This window comes from Carassius auratus, chromosome 20, assembly GCF_003368295.1.
Source record: "Carassius auratus strain Wakin chromosome 20, ASM336829v1, whole genome shotgun sequence".
Classification (NCBI taxonomy): domain Eukaryota; kingdom Metazoa; phylum Chordata; class Actinopteri; order Cypriniformes; family Cyprinidae; genus Carassius; species Carassius auratus.
This window is the reverse complement of record NC_039262.1, coordinates 40,280-61,863: the sequence shown is the minus strand read 5'-3', so window position 1 is coordinate 61,863 and position 21,584 is coordinate 40,280. Positions and strand designations below refer to the sequence as shown.

Below are 21,584 nucleotides of genomic sequence, written 5' to 3'. Positions count from 1 at the left end.
TGGTATCTCAGGCCTGCAGTCGTTAACATCACACTGCAGCTTCATGTGCTATAGTTGTACCCATAAGCTTGTAATCGGCTTAGTGTAGAACTCCATACGCTCATTAACAGACCTGTCAAAATACTTGGGAAGTGTACAGTCAGGTTTAATCATGCTGATGGACATGTTGAAAAGGTTTGATTTCAATGTTAGATGACACAACAGCTGCCGCCCAAATTCAAAAATTTTTTGACAATGGGTCAAATTATTTGACTAATTTTCTGGACGTTTGGGAAATGTCTGCTTGTTTTAGCAATAAAATATAAGAGCCTGTGGTAATTTGTAAATGCAGTCTGCATGCACTTCTACTGTCAAAGGCTGCATTCATAATGTAGCATGGCATGCTTTTGCTTTTTTTTTTAAGTTACAATAACAATATTAATGGTACAGTTCACCCAAAAATAAAAAGTATTATTTACTCAACTTTGTGTTTTCAAACCTTTATGCACTTCTTTTATCCCTGGAATATGAAAGAAGAAATTGAAGAATGTTTGTAACCTAAACGTTTTGGTGACCATTGATGTATCTGCTCAGTTGTGCCATGAAGCCTTACCTCACCCCTCCACAACATATAGAATTGGCTGGAGGAGGAGCAAATCGTTTTTTTTTAATGATCTGACAGACATTCACCAAAACAATAAGTGAGTGAGTGAGTGAGTGAGTGAGAAACAGCATTAAGTATTATAACCCATATTATAACTGAAATAGACCACGTTCTACATCAAAACATCACTAAAACAAGATTGTTCAGCCTAGAAAAAGTAATTAATTAACCACACACACACAAAAAAACCATTTGCATAATGTATTCACACTTTCTAAACCAAGTACCGTTTTACAGGGGTGCTTAAAATTAAGAGCACCGTCAGTTGAAGCTGTGATAACAGCTCTAATGTGGTTCGCGCTCTTGCGGAGTGTCAAAGCTTTCTTGAACAAAGTAATACGCCAATACTGTAGTTACAGCTTTTTTTATATGTATGAAAAACAGTAACATACAAGAGAAAGAACATAGTGTCAAGGGTTCCTTCTTACGTGTTTAGATTTGAGCAATGTAGCCATTCAAATATATAGTATGGATTTATTGTAGGTAATGGTCAATCAGAGACATTTAAAGGTGCAGTGTGTAGATTTTAGCGGCATCTAGCGGTGAAGTTGCGAAATGCAACCAGCGCTCCCCCGCTCACCCCTCCCTTCAGAGAAGCTACGGTGGCCGACACAGGTAAAGATGTCGTTAGTAAAGACAGTAGCAGAGCAATGATATTTCTTTACAAAGATAGATCATGGAATTATATTTACTTAATTATTCAATAAGTTGATGTTATAACTGATGTTAATGTACTTGTTTATCATTGTGTCAGTGTTTTTTAAGTAAGAATCCACTCACAAAAGTTTTTATTTGTATTTTTTTTTGTCCAGTATAAGCTCAGGAATCCATTCATTACACGAACAAAGCATAGACATGATATAAATGCATTTTGTAAGAGAAATAGGGCAAAATGTTAAGTAGTCATATAAACGCAGTTGATGTAAGCACTGTTCAACACTCATTCACTCACTAATAAAAACACATGCCCAAAAAAACACAATACATTTTTTTTAAATAAAAACGTTTTTCAGGACTCTAAACTTACTAATTAGTTTACAAAGAGCTTATACTGAAGCGAGTCTGACAAAACGACAGGTTTGGAATGTGTCACTTGATGTCATAAATAGTGTGGTTAAACACTGCCTTTGCTTTATTTATTTGTTTATTTATTTATTTATTTATGCTTTATTAATTCAGTGCCACAAGAACATGAGGTATTACATATTCACATGAACAAATTAACATGAGCTAATCTGGGCAGTCTTTGCAGAAGTCGATCAACACCTGCTTTTACGTCTCTGCCTGTTTAGCCCCGCCCAGGCGCCCACTGATTCATGCACGTAGTAGGTAAATGACAAATTCTACACCAAAACCAAACAATACACTTTATTCAATGCAGGATTTTCAGAAAGACTGAAACTAAAAGGTGATGCTGTGTGCCGACAGTAATGTCGCACCACACAAGTGTGAGTAACTGTTTTGATCACTATTGCTGTTATTACAGATCGTTTGATATATAGCCTATTAACTTTATACGTTTTTAACCTAAAACACAGCAGCGTCCATCTAGGAAGGATGTAGGCTGTCAAACATACTAGCCAACTATAACAGTGCATGTTGACTTCCGAGTATACAATCCGCCATATTCAATAGAGGCATTCCAAAAACTGGTGTCAAAACAGGAAAAAATAAAATAAATTAATAATAATAATACATTTTTTATGTAAAATTCTCAATAATATTATAAGTGGACCTTAGAGAACAGTAAGGCAGTTCATCACTCCTTTAAAATAATATTACATTATTTTTACTGTTGCTCTTTTGGAACAATGCATTAGCAAAAAAAGGCTCTTTGGTCAAAAGAGGTTTCTGACCTCTGATTTAGTATATGGAATATGTAAACATTTGGTTCGCAGGTATATCCTATTATTTTCATGTCATCCAGTGACAGAACTCTATGCACTTAGATTTTGTTTTAAGTGTCTTATGTCATCGGCGCCAGCTCAGGCTGATGGGCCGGTTGTCCCATTAGCCTTTGAGCCGCACACACCAGCTGCTCTGTCTCTTCTTGCCAGCCAATCCAACTTTCTGCTCAAGTTACCAGAGATAATACAGCACAGAGGAATCTGTCCCCCTACCCCTCTCTCTCACTTGGCCCCGGGCCCCTGCGAAAGAGCACTAAGCAGGGACTTTTAGAGATATCAGGGCGTGTGCAGTTTGGACAGTAACCCAAGCCAGAACAAACAGCCCAAATATATCCACACAGTCACTGTGCGGTTGGGGATTGAGTGGATATCTGGGGCTAGAGTAAAAGGCCAAAGAATAACAGAAGGAAAGAAAGTTTTGGATATTTGTTTTATCTTTGTCTGGGATGAACTTCACTTTGGGCTTCAAACCAGCGATGGGAGATTCAAGTTCAGTGGAGAACTTGGAGAAACAGCTCATTTGCCCCATCTGTTTGGAGATATTCACCAAGCCTGTGGTCATCTTACCCTGCCAGCATAATCTCTGCAGGAAGTGTGCCAACGATGTTTACCAGGTAATATAGTGTGGAGGTGTCCTATTTTTCAGGTTGAACTATCATTCTCTTTGCAGCATTCAGAAACTTCACTAAACTTTTCAGTTTGTAGTCCTAAAGCCTGGAATATAATCAACATTTTCAAGCCATCCATTCCCTCTGGAATTCCTAATGGGTTTTTGGAATAGTGCTTTTGGATTCATGAGTAAAATAAGTTCTGTGGTTAAAATAACTTGAAGAGAGTTTTGCATTTTGTTCTGCAACTTATGTTAGCTCAGATTAGCCTAAAATGTAAGTTGCTTAAAACAAATACAGGTACCATAACAAACTACAGCTTCCTTAAGGATGTAAGTTGAATTGGGCAACTGTTGAAGTCGTCATGTACTTGTAAGCATCAGGTTTTTCAAAATGATAAAGACATTCCGTGATGGTATTGAGAACAGCATTATTGCAGTTGACAATAACATAACTTACATTTTAGACAAAATATTGACAGTTACATTATCTATTTTTGCTCTGCTAAGCAAATTCTTACAAAGAAAAATTAAAATCAACTACATTCCTGAGCAACCGCGGTGGTTCGAATAAAGAATCACTTGAGTGAATGATTCAACAATGACTCGTGTCCTTCCTGAATGAATCTCTGCTTTTGAGTGAATAATTCATGATTCACTCAGTCCTTGTCGTCACCTAGTGGCATATCGATTTGATGTGCAGAACGGGCCGCTTAAAATGCTTGTCTGGAATGGACAATCGCAGAGAAGACCAGTGACAAGAGGAGTGGTACAAACAGCGAAATGTGTCCAGTGACATGAATCATCTGCTGCACAGCCAATCAAATCCAAGAACCTAACCCGAACTATTGTACGTTGACACCACGAAGGAACGAATGCTGATAATAGTTACCGTATGTGCCCTGTTGTGAATTTGGGCTCTAATTTGAATTTATTACACTTACTGAAGCTATTTTTAGAAACTCTACAATATTCCTCAACCTAATTTACTTTAAAAGTCATTTTATGAGTTGAATGCTGAATTGTGAGAATGAAACAAGACCTCAGAGGCCCACAGCAACTATCAAATAGAGATGAATGATCCATTTAGCCATTTTTATTTGTGCCAAATCTCTTTTAACTTGCTCCTCTGAGCTATTAGACTAGTCATCTCATCATCAAGAAGAAGTTCAGCTTTCAGTGGAGCCATTAGTATTCCCTCTGAGTGGAGTGGATGCGGTTGGGCCAGACGTTAACATGATTGAGCGCTGCTATCCACCCATAATAATTCTCATCTTTTACTTTTAACAATTACCTAAAGATAACTGACAGATAATGAAAGTTTGCTGGTCAGAAGTATGCATTCATTCACCCATTAATTGGCCACAAGTATTGCCTTTAACAGCAGGTCTTCTCTTTTCCTTATAACATAACAATATAATGTAAAAATATTTTATCCTTCAATGATTTAGGCCTCCAACCCTCTTTGGCAAAACCGGGGTCCTGTGTCTACAGGGGGACGTTTCCGCTGCCCATCTTGTCGTCACGAGGTGGTATTGGACCGGCACGGTGTTTATGGCCTTCAGAGGAACCTTCTAGTGGAGAATATAATTGATATCTACAAATCAGAGTCTACCAGGTTAGTTTTCAATTGGATGCCTCTCCAGATTTTTCTGGACCTGTTCCACACACCAAGAACAAGCATTTCTGTTCTGGAAGCGCTGATATGAATCAAAGCTATTTGTTGTACATACTTCAAAGCAGACTTCTCTGTATAGAGATCCAGCAATGCCCTGAGCTGTGTAGCAAAAATACACTGTATGCCAACAGATTTTAATAGTGTTTCCAACGTCTTGTGACACACCACTAGTCGACACTTGTTCTGTTTCATCAATGATACTTAAACTCTGTGTAGTGACACAAATATGTGATTTACCCATGTGTGGGAGATTTTCTGCCACGTCACGTAAACGCAACAGAAACATGGGACCTGAGGCTCTGGTGACTGCTCCAATCTTTTGCCAAAACTCTAAATATAACTAGGACGCTTTATCCCTGTGGCAATAAACAATGTGTCATGAGACCTTCCATGAAATATATGCGTAATTGGGTATAATAAGAAAGATAGACTTTGAGGTCTTTTGTAACAAGCGCTCAGGTGCTTATTGTGAATACGCAATGAAACATGGTTATAGGGTCTTTGACAAAAAACAGGTCACCTGAATGTAGAGGTTGTTTCAGAGACACAAAAGATCAAGTGTGCATGTGTTATAAAATAAATTCAATATTTATAGGAAAATTAAAAATGTTTAAAATATTTCCTTACTCAATACACCTTCCCCATGCATTATTTTATAGAAAAATAGTTTGTCTTTGCAACCTTTCATCTAACTTTCTTTCTTTCTTTCTTTCTTTCTATTCTGATCTCAGCTATGTCTTGCCTTCTTTTAAGTATACTAAATCATATACATTAGATTTTTTTGAGTATTTGTGTTTTTAAAAATAATAAAAAATACCCATGGGCTAAGAAAAATAAATCTTCTGTTATTTTAAATAAATGTGTTTTGGTTTAAGATTATTATTATAAAAATAAAAAAATACAAAAAATGCTTATTTTACAAATATTATTGTAATTTGGCTCTGCTCTAATAAGAAATCTCCACTTTTTTGTATCCAGCCAATCGATTCCCTTCACTTATTTATTTATTTAAGTTTCACTTTGAAATACATTACATTTTGGAAGTAAAATGTCTTATATATTTTAAGGTATTTCAAGGAGATTCCATGTATATCCACAAATACATCCATAAGATTTATGTTTTGAAATCACTTGCAAAATGTCAAAAAACTAAAAGTATAAATAGATTTGTAACATATTTACGATCAATCTATCCACCTTATTATGGTTTTCTGTATAAGTGCCTTATCAGCAGACATCCACTGGATGGCAGTCTTTAATAAACTCTTAAATCATGTCTTTGTTTTGAACTGGCCTTCTGCCAGCAGCGCGCACATACAAACCATCTCTTTCCACTTGACAAGACAGTTGCTTGTTGAAAAAGTCTGTGTGAGTAATGTGTTCATTTTAGGACAGAATATCATATTAGTTGCATCAATCACTTTTAAATGCAGTATCTGCTGTAAATGCCTTTAACATCAAATGATTCACCTCAGGGGAAGTGATATTGTACCTCTTCTGTCACAAAGAAAGAATGCTTGTTGTGTGTAGTTTATCATTACATGCACATTTAGACAGTTACCAATAAGAAAGTCGTTCGCTATTCTGAGCTGAATTGAGAATGTCTTTTAAAATTAGAATTTCAGATGAGGAAGCAAAAAGGAAGCAGAATTCAAAGTCAATTTTAAATTTTTTCGATTTTAGAATTATTTGATTGCTTTTAACTTACGGTATAGCACTTTTTTTAATTGAAAATTGCAAAATAATGTTTAGTCAATACATTTTTTTATACTGTTTATAAAGTCGCTTTCTGTACAGACACATACCTTAAAGTCTTTGCTACAAAAAAAGGCATTGTTTGAAGCTGATATTTTAAAGCTGGTTTTTACATTTATTACAACATGCTTTGATATGATGCATGTTAGTGGTGTTATTAAACAGAAATGATATGAATCTATATTTATTTATATATTTTAAAATAATTTATTTATATATTATTATGTTTTTAATTGTATTATTATTATTACTATTTCCTCTGGAACAACTTGTTGTCAGTGCTTTGTAAAAAAAAAAAAAAAAAAAAAGGGCAAGTTAAGATGTGGTTCAAATTTGCAACTTATTATTTACCAATGCAAATCTTTCACCTTTACGTCATACCATAAATCTATTTCTGTTTTGATTCTATAGGCCACTCCTGCCCAAAGCAGAGCAACAGCAGCTGATGTGTGACCAGCATGAGGAGGAGAAGATCAACATCTACTGCCTCACCTGTGAGACACCAACATGCTCCATGTGCAAAGTGTTCGGGGCTCACAAGGACTGTGATGTGGCCCCGCTGCCAGACATCTACAAGAGACAGAAGGTAGAGGATTTGTACAGTGTTTTCATCAACCAGACATTTGTTTTGTACTTTGTTTGTTTGGTGTAAATGACCTCAGGAAAAAATCACAGGCTGCTCTGACGCTGTGAACTAGGCAGATGTGTGTATAACACACTGCCCAGCAGGTTTCACACATTGCATGGGGCTCGATCTCACCTAACATCTCTAGCATCAACACCCACCACATGTGAACACTACACAGAGCACTAGCAGCCAACAGCTGCCTTATCCAGACCATCCTTCCTTTTTCAGATTTTCCTGCCTCTAATTTGTTTAACAAACAAGATTTTACATTTTTAAAAGAGATTAATCATGTAATTAATCAAAGTTAAAAGGAGAAGTTCATCCAAAAATGTACATTTACTCATCCTCAGGCCACCCAGTATGTAAATGAGTTTGTTTCTACATTGGAACAGATTTAGAGCAATTCAGTATTACATTACTTACTCACCAATGGATCCTCTGCATTGAATGGGTGCCATCAGAATGAGAGTCCAGACTGCTGAAAAATACATCACAATATAATCTGCAAGTAATCCACATATCTCCTGTCCATCAATTCACTTGTGAAGCTGCATGTTTGCAGGAAACAATTACATTATTAAGATATTTCTCATTTCAAACCATTGTTTCCAGCTAAATAAGAGTTCTCTCTCCAATATCTTTCTCCAGTGAAAAACGAATCTCATCTGAATCAGGAGAGAATCTATGCAGATTAAGCATTGTTTACAAGTGAATCTGTCTAGTGAATTTTGAAGCGAGAGGATGATGAAAGTAGAGGATGAAAGTTTTCCCTGGAGGAAGTGTTATTTTGAATTATGGACTTGTATTTTGGCCAGATGTATGTATTTTATGGGTTAAAGTTGAAATGCCTTGATGGATTTGTTTCATACAAACATGCAGCGTTTTGCTTGCTTTAATAATGACTGAAGTCATGTGGATTATTGTGATGTTTTTATCCACTGTTTGAACTCCCGTTCATACGGCACCCATTTACTGCAGAGGATCCATTGGCAAGTAAGTGATATAATGCTAAATTGCTCCAGACCTGTTTGAATGAAGAAACAAAATCAACCACATCTTGCATAGCCCAAGGTTTTTTTTGGGGTGAAACTATTCCTTTAAAAGAGCCCTCCCCCATCTTTATGAAATCCAATCATTTTGTAAACTACAGTTATAAATACACACTTATCAACATACCACACAATTTGAGGTGTCACTCATGTCTTCAGCACCAACAATGCGGGGGGATTCAGGTTTAATCTTCAGGGTTAAAGGTTTTTTGACTAAGTGTAAGCAATTGCAATGAGCTTTAGGAAGCACTGATAATTACAGAACACAGAACAGACAATATGTCTTAAAATAGGTCCAAGATAATTATGTTTAAGAAATTAGACCTGTTGAAATTAACAGGACAAATGTGTTTCATGACACACACAAAAAAAAATACAATACAACATGAGTTTCCAATGCATTCTTGACCTACATGGTATTGAGGTCTTGACCTACTGCACCTCTTGTGGTATGGCTAGTAATGAAGGTCTTTGTACCAGGGTGCAACTGGCCCTGAGAAATGAGTCACTCCTCCCTGTTGTGTTTGAGTCATAGCAGCTTCTTCAGGTCTTTACTTTTTATTTGTCTCTCTTTTTTGTCCTCTGTAACTGCCTGTTCTCAGCTCTCTCGCTCCCTTCAGCAACTACCAGATGATCAATGACTAAACCTACCAGCCTTTCCCAGTAGAAAACCATGTGCATGGTGGACACCATATGTTGATCTGTTATTTGCAGTGATTCTATACTGAAGGTCAGTTCTCATTGAAGGAAATGGGCTCTTCTTACAGTACATCTACATCTTGTGGCTCTTGGTTTTGAGGTACTGTACTTGAATGATGTAACACTCCAGGGTCGTAGGGTGGTTGATGGCCAAATGGGTCCCCAAAGAGCCATAATTTCTGCCAGGTGGCTATGATGACATTTTCTCTTTTAGTCATGGCCCACTATAAACAGTGAATCACTCATTTCAAATGCAAATCAGCAAAGTTTGATCAGCCATGACTGGTGAAATTGTTACAATCTTGGCCTTTAGTTCACATGCTGTTCTCTTGTTTGTAAGTGTGGTTCTCACAAGCTGCATGGCCAAGTCTGACATGGCTTTCTTGTGAAAGATGACACGTTGAGCGCATTGGTCATGTGTTTTCTTTTTCTTTTCTTTTTTTATGAGGTCCTGTCACATTTAGATATATTCTGCTCTGTTTTGTCTCAGACAGAGCTAAGTGATGCCATAGCCATCTTGGTGGCCGGAAATGACAGAACACAGGCCCTGATCTCACAGATGGAGGATATTTGTAGGACAGTCAAGGTGAGAAAGAAATGGTACAGTAAACCACAACACTTATGATATTGTGTGAAAGGACTGGGCGATATATTGAATATTCATAATATATTCATTCTATTTACTTCTTGCATTAAGCATTTTGAACCTGGTTGGCTGCAATGTCTCTCAAGTTTCTCTGATTTAACATTTTTAGCCATTTCAGACCAAATACTTAGATCAAAATATATGTCAAATATAGTCTAGAGTTAAGCCGAGGCAAGTAAAGCATTATTTTTATTAAAGCAGGTGTTCTGCACATCTGTAGTTGATCCAAAGTGTAAGAGTAAGAGTTTAAAATAGAACCAGAAAAAGAGAAAGAAGTATACAGTCAATCAAAGTAAATATACATGCATTACATCCATAAATACATCTACAACACAACTAGAGGATAAGTTTGTGGTCAGTAAGTTTTTTTCAGGAAATAACATTTTTATTCAGCAAGGATATATTCAAATCAAAGACACAAAAGGACATAATGTTACAGAAGACCTATATTTGAAATAAATGCTACTCTTTTAAACCTTCTAATCATTCTTTCTATTATTTTCCGTGTGTGTATATGTATGTACATATATGAGTGTTTTATTTTACCCAGCCTCAGCCAATGATGATAAACTATTATATTTAAAAATTGTAAAGAGTTTAATGTTTTAAATATTGAAGTATATTTTAGAAGCTTTTGGTTATTTAAACGTTACTCTTAATTCAACTAAAAGAGTCACTGGTAATCGTTTGTAGGAAAATGGTCACCGGCAGATGCAGTATATCTCTGATAAGTTTGATGAACTTTACGCCATCCTAGAAGACCGCAAGAGGGATCTGATAGAGACTGTCGGCCGTGAGCAGGACCTGAAACAGGGCCATGTGCGCTCCCTTATCCGTCGCCATGGAGATCACTTGGAGATGTCCGTCAAACTGGTAGAGACAGCCATCCAGTCCATGGAAGAACCTCAAATGGCTGTGTTCCTGCAGGTACAACAAGTGCTCCTCCATGGCACTAGGCCATGATGATAGGAGTAGTTATTGCACTCTTAAAAATAAAAGTTCCAAAAACCTTTTTTGCAGTGATGCTATAGAACCATTTTTGAAATGCCTCTCAGTGAAAAGGTCTAAGAAATTTTTTTATATAATAATTTAATAATGTAAAGAACATTTTTTACTATATAGAACCTTTTGTGAAATGAAATGGTTTCATGAATTTTAAAAGTTCTTCATGAAACTCAAAACTCAAGAACCTTTATTTGAAGTATTAGTGTATGAAGTCTTTATAATAATCTCTAAAGGATGCATTCACACTCTAGTTCGGTTCTCTTGGTTTGTTTGGTATGGACAAAAAAACCCAGATTCATTTGGACAGCATTCACACTAGTATTTTTGAAAGCGGACCTAAAGATACTCAAACTAACGGCATAGTCGTACATTCACAACTTAATTGGTTGGATTGAATGACGTATATTTTGTAAAGGAACTTACAGAACACCTTAAACAAAAGGAGTGTTCAATTTAAAGCAGTGCTGTGAAGACTGATCAAAGTAACCATTCACCGATTGATCTGCTCAGCACTGCTTTAAGTCAAAATCACATAATGTCTTCTGCTGGATTAAACCTGCTCATTGTTGCGTGTACATATGATATTTTTTACCACCTGCGAACTCAAAAAGAGCTTATAAAAAAATACAAAAAATTGATCTAGGAGCAACATCCTCGTTGCTCCACATTTGCCCTCTGCTTGTTTTGTTTTGGATACACCGCGTGTTCTGCATAGTCAAATCATGTTGCATAACATCAAATCTTGTCATTGCATCCTGTTTTTGGTACATTTAGAAATGTTTGGTCTGTGTTGCACCAGAGTTCATTTGGAACCGGACCGAGACCCATCTTTTTAGTGGTCTCAGTCTGCTTGTTTGGTGCACACCAATGTTCGTATGGCAAATGAACCTCACTACCACAACAATCCCACCAGATGTTTGAACCAAACATAACAAGTGTAAACACACCCTAAATATGTTTTGGCACCCTCCTTTAAAGGGATACTCCACCCCAAAATGAAAATGTTGTCATTGATCACGTACCCCATGTCGTTCCTAACCCGTAAAAGCTTAATTCGTCTTCGGAACACATTTTGGATGAAAACCGGGAGGCTTGTGACTGTCCCAAGTAAGTTACACTGTCAAAGTCCAGAAAAGTATGAAAGACGTGAGGAATTGTTGAATAAATACTTTTTTTTTATTTTTTCATATACAAAAATTATTCTCGTCACTTGATAATGTTATGGGTGATCCACTGATGGCAGATGGACTATTCTGACGACGTCTTTCATACTTTTCTGGACTTTGACAGTGTAACATACTTGGCAGTCTGTGGGACAGTCACAAGCCTCCAGGTTTTCATCCGAAATATCTTAAATTGTTTTCCGAAGATAAAGCTTTTACAGGTTAAGAACAACATGAGGGTAAGTGATACAGTAAATGAGACAATTTTCATTTTGGGGTGGTTTACCCCTCTTATGTACATCTGTTTTTTTTTCTTTCTGTTTTATAAAAGCAAAGCACAATCACTTAGAAAATCACATGATTTGAGGTATCATTCTTATTAAAGCTAAATACTTAAAACTTTAGATTTAATAGAATAGAAGTAGTTTGCAGAGATATTACTGTCTCTCAAACGGTCACTTTCTATGTCTAATTTGCTCAAACTTCTGGCGCCAGTGATCGATAGCTGTACTGTGCTTGTGAACATCTGACGTGGTCTTATTGAGCTGTGTGGAGCTAATGCTGCAACACCTCACCGGGGATGCTGGCAGCAGAGCTTGTTGCTTTTAGAGCCCCCCAGAGATGCTTGATGCAAATGATCCAGCCTTTGCATATGCTGTTTGCTGATTGACACCGGGCCAGTTGCTACATTTTAAGCATCCTTTAATGACAAGGCCCAGGGGGTGCTGACATTGATTAGCAGAATCTCACACAGCTGGAGACCCCTGTCCTTTGACTAGTGGCTGTAACGGTCAATACTTCACCACGGCTGAGAGTTGCGGTCCACAGAAAGAGACTTTAAACGAAGGTGATGGAGAGGTGTAATTGTTTTTTGAAACCACTTTCAATATAAAGTGGTAGCCTCAGGTGCAGCTCTGCTGATTTTTAACTAGCACTTCTCAACATGTCAAAGTAAGCTGCATAACCAGTGCCGGTGATTTAATATGAGCACTTTTTTGTGTACGCAGTGAAACTGTGATGAAGAGTACTGCAGGTTTTATGTTTTAAACTGCTGCTAGTCCTAAAATGAGTGTTCTTCTTTGCTGTGTTCACAGAGCGCAAAAGAAGTGTTCAAGAAGTAAGTTTGCTGTGAGTGATGTGTTTAGGAGTGTCTTAAAGGGATAGTTCTCCTCAAAAATGTCATTCCAAACCAGTGTGACTTTCTTAATAAGATCATTTAAATTTTTATGTGAACTGCTCCTTTAAACTAAACAATATTCAGCATGTGTGCTTCATCAATAGCTGATGTCTCCTAAAGACTAACAATCATGATTACTAACCTCACAGGCAATGACTCAACCAGCCTCCCACCCCAGCAGCCCACTGTATTATGCACTGCTTCATAACTTTCATCTGCCTCAGTATTGTGGGAAATATTCTGTATAGTACATTTTGAAATCACTTATTCTACAATTTATTCATTTTCTGCAGAAATGAGAGGAGTCTCATTGAACATGTTTTGTGAATAATTTCAAAATTGCACTGAATTGAAAAACATTTTACTAACCCTCAAAATTTCGGTCTGTAGTTTTGAAAGGCTTCCTTTTCTACATTGATGAAAATATCATAAAGTTTATTCAGTAACAAATGTCTTTAACTGTAACTTTTGATCAATCTCATGCATCCTTGCTGAATCAAAGTATTACATTTAATAAATAAAATCAAATAACAAATAAAAGATACAAACCCTGTATACTTTTTATACTGTAGTCTATGTCAAAAGACTAAAATATAATGCCCCTCATTGATAGGGATAGAGCTTTTTAAGGATTTGTGCCAAATTTGACCCCTTTTAACAGATTTATTTTCCTATTACAGTCTTTCCAATATATCACTGTTGACTAGTTAATGTTTACTCTTTTCATTGCCTTGACAAGCAATATATTAACTCTGTTATGGGAAAAATCTATACATATACATATTTATTAAATGCTTAATTGTTGAGCGCAAATCTGACTGTTATGGTTAGGGAAAATGTGTTTTGAAAGTTGAAAGTTCAGCGTTAACTTTATCACATGCACTGCTGGGTAGTTATTGATTAAATTTAATTTAATTAAACATTTTAAAATGCTTATAATCAGATTACAGTTACTTTTTACGGATTACATAATTAGAAATTATTCATAATTCATTATGTCAATACATTACTGAAATTTTTTTAACATAGAATTAGTAATCAGTAACAGATAACAGTAATCTACATCTACCCAGCACTGATCACAGGTGTGTCCTTCAGTAAATGCAAGATTTCCATTGATGTCAGACAGACGTGTTGCCTCCAAGAAGTAACTTTTACACTTCTTTGTTTGCAGAATGAAACTTTATGCAGTGTGCGCAATAACAAATGCATCAGCATTCATCACATTTTCCCCCAAAACCTCTAACTGTTTAGAAAAATGCTTACGCTTACAACACTGTCTAGCTGTGTCTTATGTTTCATGCTTCCCTCCACCTGCGGAGACATCGCATGGTGTCTCGTGCACCTGCGTCACGAGCAGCCGCAGGGAGACGGAGGAACGGGATCTAGCGATATCCGTCACTTTTATATTTGTCCGAGTTCCGCCGTGACTTCACCGCTCTGTCCTTGACAGGATCACAGACACTGCCAAGGCTTCCAACATTGAGCGGACGGAGGCGGGCTACGAGAGCATGGCCCACTTCATCATCAACACGGAGGATGTGGCCGACATGCTGAGAGGCATCAACTTCCAAACAGGTAACGGCTTCACAGCTATGACGACACCATCTTTGTCACATATACATTCATGTCTATTTGCGTCTGCAAGTTGAAGTATATTTAGGGAATGAAGCATGTACTTTTGTTGCAGGTGAAGATGGAGAAGACAGCGGTGATGAAGCCCCTGAAGACCCGACCACCTCACCGGGTCAGACTGGTGAATCATTGAGACGCATATAACTTATTTTTAAACCCAAGGTTAGTTTCAAAGAGGATGTTTCCTTAAAGGAACAGTTCACCCTAAAATAAAAATGAATTTAGTCACCCTAATGTTGTTCCAAATCTGTCTGTCTTCTGTGGAATCAAACACTAATGAAGCCAGTGACTTCCATGGTATAGACACGAAAATATCTTCTTTTTTATGTTACATAGAAGAAAGCAATTCAGTTTTAGACTTTTCTTTGTACTTTTTGTTATAACTTTTATTTATGTACATGATGGTCTGAAAACTATTTCGAACTGAACTCTATAAAGCCTGCTGTATCATATTTGATAAACCAATTTGTAAGGCCTCTAAATGATCCATACCTTGCCTTATTATACACAATCTGTCACACGCCTTCTGTCATCTGTTTATACATTTTTAGCAAATAAAAGGCATTTTAGTATAATTCCGAAAACATCCACCTTCTGGCTTGAGTCTTTTTGCTGTACAATATTGCTGTGAAATCGACAGATTTTTATGAAGTAAGAATCATTTTTATATTGTTAGTAATATTTAAAGATGAACACTTACTGGACTGAAGAAAGTAGGCTTACTTTATTATCCACACGTCATTTCTTTTTTAGAAGAATCAAGTTAAAATGTGAGTATCAAATATGATGCATCAGGATTTTGAGTAAGGTTTATATTTGCAAATCTCTCAATCAACATGGTGTCGAGTTATATGTTGTTCCCCCCACAATGCAAACTATAGAGAGTTGATGATAAAATTAAACATCTTACTAAAATATAACTGGGAGATATAGAGTGATGACTGATTTATATACATTTCATGGAAGTAGTCCATTATTCTGTTTTGATTTACATTACAAGCTATCAGAATTTTGACTTCCTTTTTGCCATATCTGCAAGAGCACCAAATTGCATATTTTTAAAACAGGCCAAAATTGAAGTTGTTATTCCTAGTAAACCTTAATCTCAACTGCATCTCTTAATTCATTCTTATTTAGTGCTCCTTTTCTTGTCAAAATCCATTGATTTAAATGTCAATCTCTCTCCTTGGTTTTATATGGCTTTAGCGAACTAGAGTGCATAAAAGCAGACTAGTTAGACTACAAATGGACTGCTTTCGATGTGATTTATTATTTAGTTAGTTAATTAGTTAGTCATTTTGTAAGCTCAACAGCCCCTGGTCACCATTCACTTTCATTATGTATAGTTTTTATTTATCTTCAAAATGAAGTAAGTCATATTTGGGACAACGTGGGCGAGTAAACATACAAAACTTACTTACTTAGGTGTAAAAGTTGTTTCTAAGAGGCATACTGCAAACAGGGCTTAACTTGGAAAATGGCATTTGCTCAAAAGACATTTCCTGTTCTTTGAAGGGTGGGTATCCTGTCTTGAAGGGGCATCCCCACCTGTGCATGCTTTCTTTAAATAACCGTTCCTTTTACTTCATTTTAAAGGTCAGAAACCTCAGTTAATCAGGGCAGCGTGGGCCAGGACAGCATGCAGCTTTCTCTGTGGTCCTTTACTGATCTGATAGGACCATGTGTCTGTACAGTAAGAGCAGTGTTAAGAACAGGGCTAAATCGCAGTGGCAGGCTCTCGGCTTCGTCCACCCCCCCGCCCCTGCGCTCGAGCCGTGAGTCTACATCCACCCATTACTTAATAACCGCATGTCTCTCTGCCACCATCTAGGATATATGGCAGTGCAGATATATGACATGTGCTCACAGACGCTGACCTTGTCACCCGTGCTGTCAGCCCACTGATCAATTCATGGAGGGAAAGAGAGCGAGAGAGTCATTTGGTGAAGCAGCATTCGGTCTGAGTATGTGCTCAACAACTCCACACATGGAGTGCTTCCTCTCGGAATGAGGATAGATCTTATTTTGAGGACATGGTGCGTCACAAGCTGACGTACCGGCCTTCGTGTAGTTTAAAGCTGTAATTCTTTCTAAAATAAGAGGATTTTTTGTGGTGTCAGAAGCAGGATGGAGAGCCAATCTGCAGGATGAGATGTGACTTGTTTAACAGTTACTATCATTTAGAGTTGTCTTTCTTCGTTTTATGCTGAAATGGCTTTAGATAGGAAAAACAAACAGTTTACGTAACATGCAGTTTCACACAATGGCACCTCTTAAGAAATGTCTGTCCCCCACACACTGTCCTCTCCCACTTGGCCCATTTATGACTAAAATAGACTCGGTATAAGTGGAAGATTATAGAAGACTTAACTCATATATTGTATTTTTCATTTCCAGGGTATTTCTTGTGATGACTGTAAGGAGGTTTTCTTTAATCATTTCAACATGGCAAGAGCTTCTTTCATCTGGTATTTTGTGGTCCTGAAACTCTGAGCTATAGTTCAGTAAGAGGAATTACACATTTCTTAATAGCTTCAACATCCTGGATGTTTAAAACTGTTTATGTTGCTATTTTTGGTCTTTTTTAATTTTAAAATGAGCTGAGCATTTGTGGTTTGTCCAGATATATATATATATATATATATATATATATATATATATATATATATATATATATATATATATATATATATATATAAAAATTACCATTCAAAGGGATCAGAATTTTTTTGTTATGTTACACACACACACACACACACACACACACACACACATATATATATATATATACACACACACACACATACACACACGCACACACATAATTCTCTTATGCTCACTCTTATTCTCCTGGTAAAATTTTATTATTGTGAAATATTACAGTTTAGAAATTATTTTCTATTTTATTATATTTTAAAGTGTAATTTAAATAGCTGTATATGAATAGAAGAACTGAATTTACTCTATTTCAGAATAGAAAGTCCAAAAGAAAATAATTTTTTCGATTTTTTTTAGTTTTTGTCAATGTAAAATAGTAAAAAAAATAATGATTCCTTGCTGAATTTACTTTATCAAATAAATAAATCAAACTTTGAATGGTAGTGTATATACATACATATTTGGACAACCCAGATGTTTATTTTTTGTCATTTGTTTGTTTGTAGCTTTATAGTGTGTTTTTCACTTTCAAATAAAGATGCTTCATATTTTCATTAAAAGTTGTGAATGATTTGTACATACACAGGTTAATAATTCTACATTTTTCTATGAATATACTCAACCTTTAGATGTCTTATTTAAAACTAATGATAAATGACCACCTAGATCAACTACTTGAATCACATGTAAAAAAGCTTTTTGGATTAATACTGTTGCAGCCCTTCGGTTCATTACATGCATGTAAGATTTTTAAATAATTTACAACAATTTCCATAGTGGCATCTAACCTGTTACTCACCACTTGTGTTTTTATGCTCTGTGTGATGTTAATGCCAGTGTAAATGTCAATGATGCTGGCTTCCTATAAACCTGTGTCTGCTGTGACCATTAGCACTTTTAATGGGTGATAATGAGGTTTACATGTTTTCAGTTACTTGTAAAAGGCATGTAGTCTCATTTATTTCTGCAGATTCATGTTCAAAATACAAAGTCATGTTTGCATTTAGGTGCAATATAATATGTAATTTACATCGTGATAAGCAATATACAATGTACAGTATATCTCAAGCACTTTGTAATATTGTCCAACATTATTGTCACAAAACGTGGGTAAGCCTCTTGGTTGAAGTGCTACAGATCATTGTTTCCCACCATGTGAGGAGAACATACTTTTGCACTTAGTATACAGTGAGCATATGGCATTATGTGGTGGTAAATATTAGTAATATTACCAAAGTATAGCATTTTGTGTCATAAGAACACTCCCTTTGGCAAAGTGCGAGGATGCAACCAAACCAGCCGAACAGAAATGACTTTTTACAAATGGCCTTATTTTACTTTGTTGAGAATAACTCAAGACCAATTAGGAGGATTTGTAACAGTTTAGTAATATTTCTTCCATTTTATAGACATTGAAAAACAAAGGTTCCAAATAAGGAGATTCACAGCCGTGTCTTAGGAGAACCTTTCAGTGAACAGTTCTAAAAAGAACCTTTTCGTTCTAAGTGTGAAGAGAATTTTAATCATCTAAAGAACCACTATAAAGGTTCCATGGATGTTAAACGTTCTTCATGGAACCACAGAAGCCAATAAAGAACCTTTATTTCTAAATAAGAGGCCAATTACGGTAAACACCCAAAGGGCACAAGTCAATTGTAGATCTGGTTACATGTGAACCACCCTGACTGATCATTTGCCGTGGGCAGCATTTTGAGGTCCTGGTAGGTCTGTTGTGTGACTCTTGCATGTGGTTCCTGGTTCTAAAATGGTCCAGAGGTGAAGGAGACAGCAGCAGGTCACCAGAAACTCTGCTGGTGAACAGATAGATGCCACTCTTAAAAATAAAGGTTCAACATAACCCTGATGCCACAAGTGAACCTTTTAGAAAAACTTTTTTTTTGTTGTTGGTTTTTTTTTTGTGTAGGAATGCAAAAACCAACAGACTGATCTGAAGAACCTTTTTTAATCTCCAAGGAACCTCAGCCAACTCAAGAACGAGAAGGAGGTTCATTGCAGTGGCAAGGAACCACTGAAGAACCTTTATTTCTAAGAGTGTGGGTCAGCAGGAGGCATCGGTGAATGTCATATGCTTAAGCGAGAGTTTGGGGGTGTGAAAGAGTGCATTGAGCTTGTTCTTTACTCGCCGATTGAAAGCATCATCGTGGAGCTACAGCTACTTCCCAACCTCATCTAGATATTTGCGGTTCAGTCCCGCCTGTTCCCTTTGATTCTCGTTTCGCGCCATTTCGATCATGTTTCTCAGCAGGTGGAAGGTGAGGTCGATGGAGATCGGAGGATCGTCGTTCCGTTTGGAAAACTCCGTGAGCTCTTCTAAGCTGCTGTCCTCGTGAGGAGAGCGGAGCTGCGCCGCGGGGAAGTGCGGGAGATGCAGGACACCGCTTGCCTTCTGCGCTCCGAGGTTTCTTTGCAAATACTGAAGGAGTTTTTCACCCACGAGGTAGGACATAGCGTCGTCTCCTGCCCCGTTTGACAGCACGTCGTCTAGCTGGCTGTTCACGAGGCTCAGGTCGCGGGGTCGACAGGTGCTCAGCGGGATGTGGGTGGTCAGTAAGACTGAAGTTATGAGCAGGACCAAAGGGACGGGCTTCATGCTGGACACAGCTGCGCGCTTCCTGAGAGAAACAGCCAGGTGTGTTACTACAGCGGCGCGCGTCCACACCAAACCAAAGGTTTACTACACAACTACACTGCAAAAAGTTTCTAAGTGCTCATTTAAAATACAAATTTGAGATTACGAAATGAGTTATTTTTATATTTTGTAAAATAAATAAAAAAGTACAAGTTTATATAGACTACTACAGTCCTAGTGTTGATATATATTCACATGAAACTTTTTAGAGTAGGCTATACAAAAAATTTGTAGCCTAGATATAATTAGTATTTTGGTGTATGCAGTATTTATTTAGTAAACTAATATAAAAGTGCTAATAAAAATGACAAATTTGACATTATGAAATTAGTTGTTTCGTGTACTATTTTTGCTAAATTAGGTAAAAGCTATTAAATGTGTAATGTTTTGTAAATCATGTATATAAATAAAATGTAGCCTAAGTGTATTTTTAGTAAATATTACCAAATAGTGCTAATATAAGTGGCAAAATTGAAATAAAATTTGTATATTTTTAAGCATATAAATGAAAACTTTAGATATAAAAGTGCTAATATAAATGTACAGGATTTTAATATCTTGTTCAGATTTAGTCGAGTACAAATTTTTTACCAAAAGTATTAGCATAAATAGTAAAATTAATAAACAATTATGTATTTTTGTTATTAATATTAGAGACAAAATTAAGAGTTGACTATTTAATTGAACATTAATTTTCATATAAAATAAACTTTTGTATTTCATGTGCTATTTTAAATTATTGATATAAAATTATTTCAATATATATAAATCGTGCATCAGCTAAAATCGGTGGCAAGTTAAAGAATTAGCATCTAAACTTAAAAAGCAAATAAATATCAAATAAATTATTGAATAAAAGTAAAACACAAACATGATCACTGTTCTACGGTAAAATAACTATAATAGTCATGCGGATATCGTAATAACATAAAAAATGCGTAAAAATAAACAACTGAATTAATACTTATCTACTTAGCTACATATACCACATCTTGAAATCAGACGCCATGTACAACTTGACTGAACAATCAACTAACTCAATGAACAATAATGACAATATCAACACAAAATCTCATGCTCGCAACTAAGCCTGAATGGCCTCAGTCAAGAAGTTGAAGACAAGTCATATAAGGTAACTTACTCGGTCGTCTTCTGTTGCTTCAAAAGTACTTGTAAGGAAGAGTGTTTGCAGACAGACTGGAGTGGAGCTCCTGGAGCTCAATGGTTATATACATCACACACCGCTCCATTGACGTCAGTCGAGCTGCATAAACTGCTTGTAAATGAGGCAATTCTGAATGGAGAATGAAGAATGGAGTAAAGGAGCTGTATCCGAAGGACAAAGTGAGACGTTTCTTTATCTTTCCAAAGTTTTCAATTTGAAAACATCATCTTTGATGTTGATGCAAAGTCATAAACTTGCTTTCAAATACAATTTATCCAAAGTGTAACTCACAGGTAATCACTTAATGTTTTTATTGTTCCTTTGACTGTTAAATCACTTTTTTATGCACCTGAGCAAAATGGGCTAAGGATCTGCTGTCGTGATGGATTTCTGCATGGCTGCTCATCTGTGGTCTGGAGGAGAGCAGAAGCGCAACGGGGACACGAAAGCCTTCGTCTCTGTCCAAGGTGCTGAAATTCTCCAAGACGCAGCCAGACATCATTCATTGGCTGGCTCTCT

General features: G+C 36.5%; 2 protein-coding genes across 2 annotated transcripts; one reads left to right on the top strand and one right to left on the bottom strand.

The window, feature by feature from the left end:
- The first annotated feature begins 2,801 nt into the window (after window positions 1–2,801).
- trim54 (tripartite motif containing 54) lies at window positions 2,802–17,209 on the top strand. The gene is made up of 9 exons (XM_026290224.1): window positions 2,802–3,164; window positions 4,609–4,775; window positions 7,002–7,176; window positions 9,457–9,552; window positions 10,306–10,539; window positions 12,875–12,897; window positions 14,411–14,535; window positions 14,648–14,754; window positions 16,990–17,209. Exons 1-8 carry the CDS (start codon window positions 2,997–2,999, stop codon window positions 14,734–14,736), a joined length of 1,077 nt encoding a protein of 358 aa, XP_026146009.1. The 5' UTR covers window positions 2,802–2,996; the 3' UTR covers window positions 14,737–14,754; window positions 16,990–17,209.
- A 1,501-nt stretch (window positions 17,210–18,710) lies between these two features.
- On the bottom strand, window positions 18,711–21,560 carry uts1 (urotensin 1). The gene is made up of 3 exons (XM_026290222.1): window positions 21,415–21,560; window positions 21,042–21,194; window positions 18,711–19,883 (listed from the first exon to the last, which is right to left on the bottom strand). The coding sequence occupies exon 3, from the start codon at window positions 19,859–19,861 to the stop codon at window positions 19,424–19,426; it is 438 nt and encodes a 145-aa protein (XP_026146007.1). The 5' UTR covers window positions 19,862–19,883; window positions 21,042–21,194; window positions 21,415–21,560; the 3' UTR covers window positions 18,711–19,423.
- Between the last annotated feature and the right edge of the window lie 24 nt (window positions 21,561–21,584).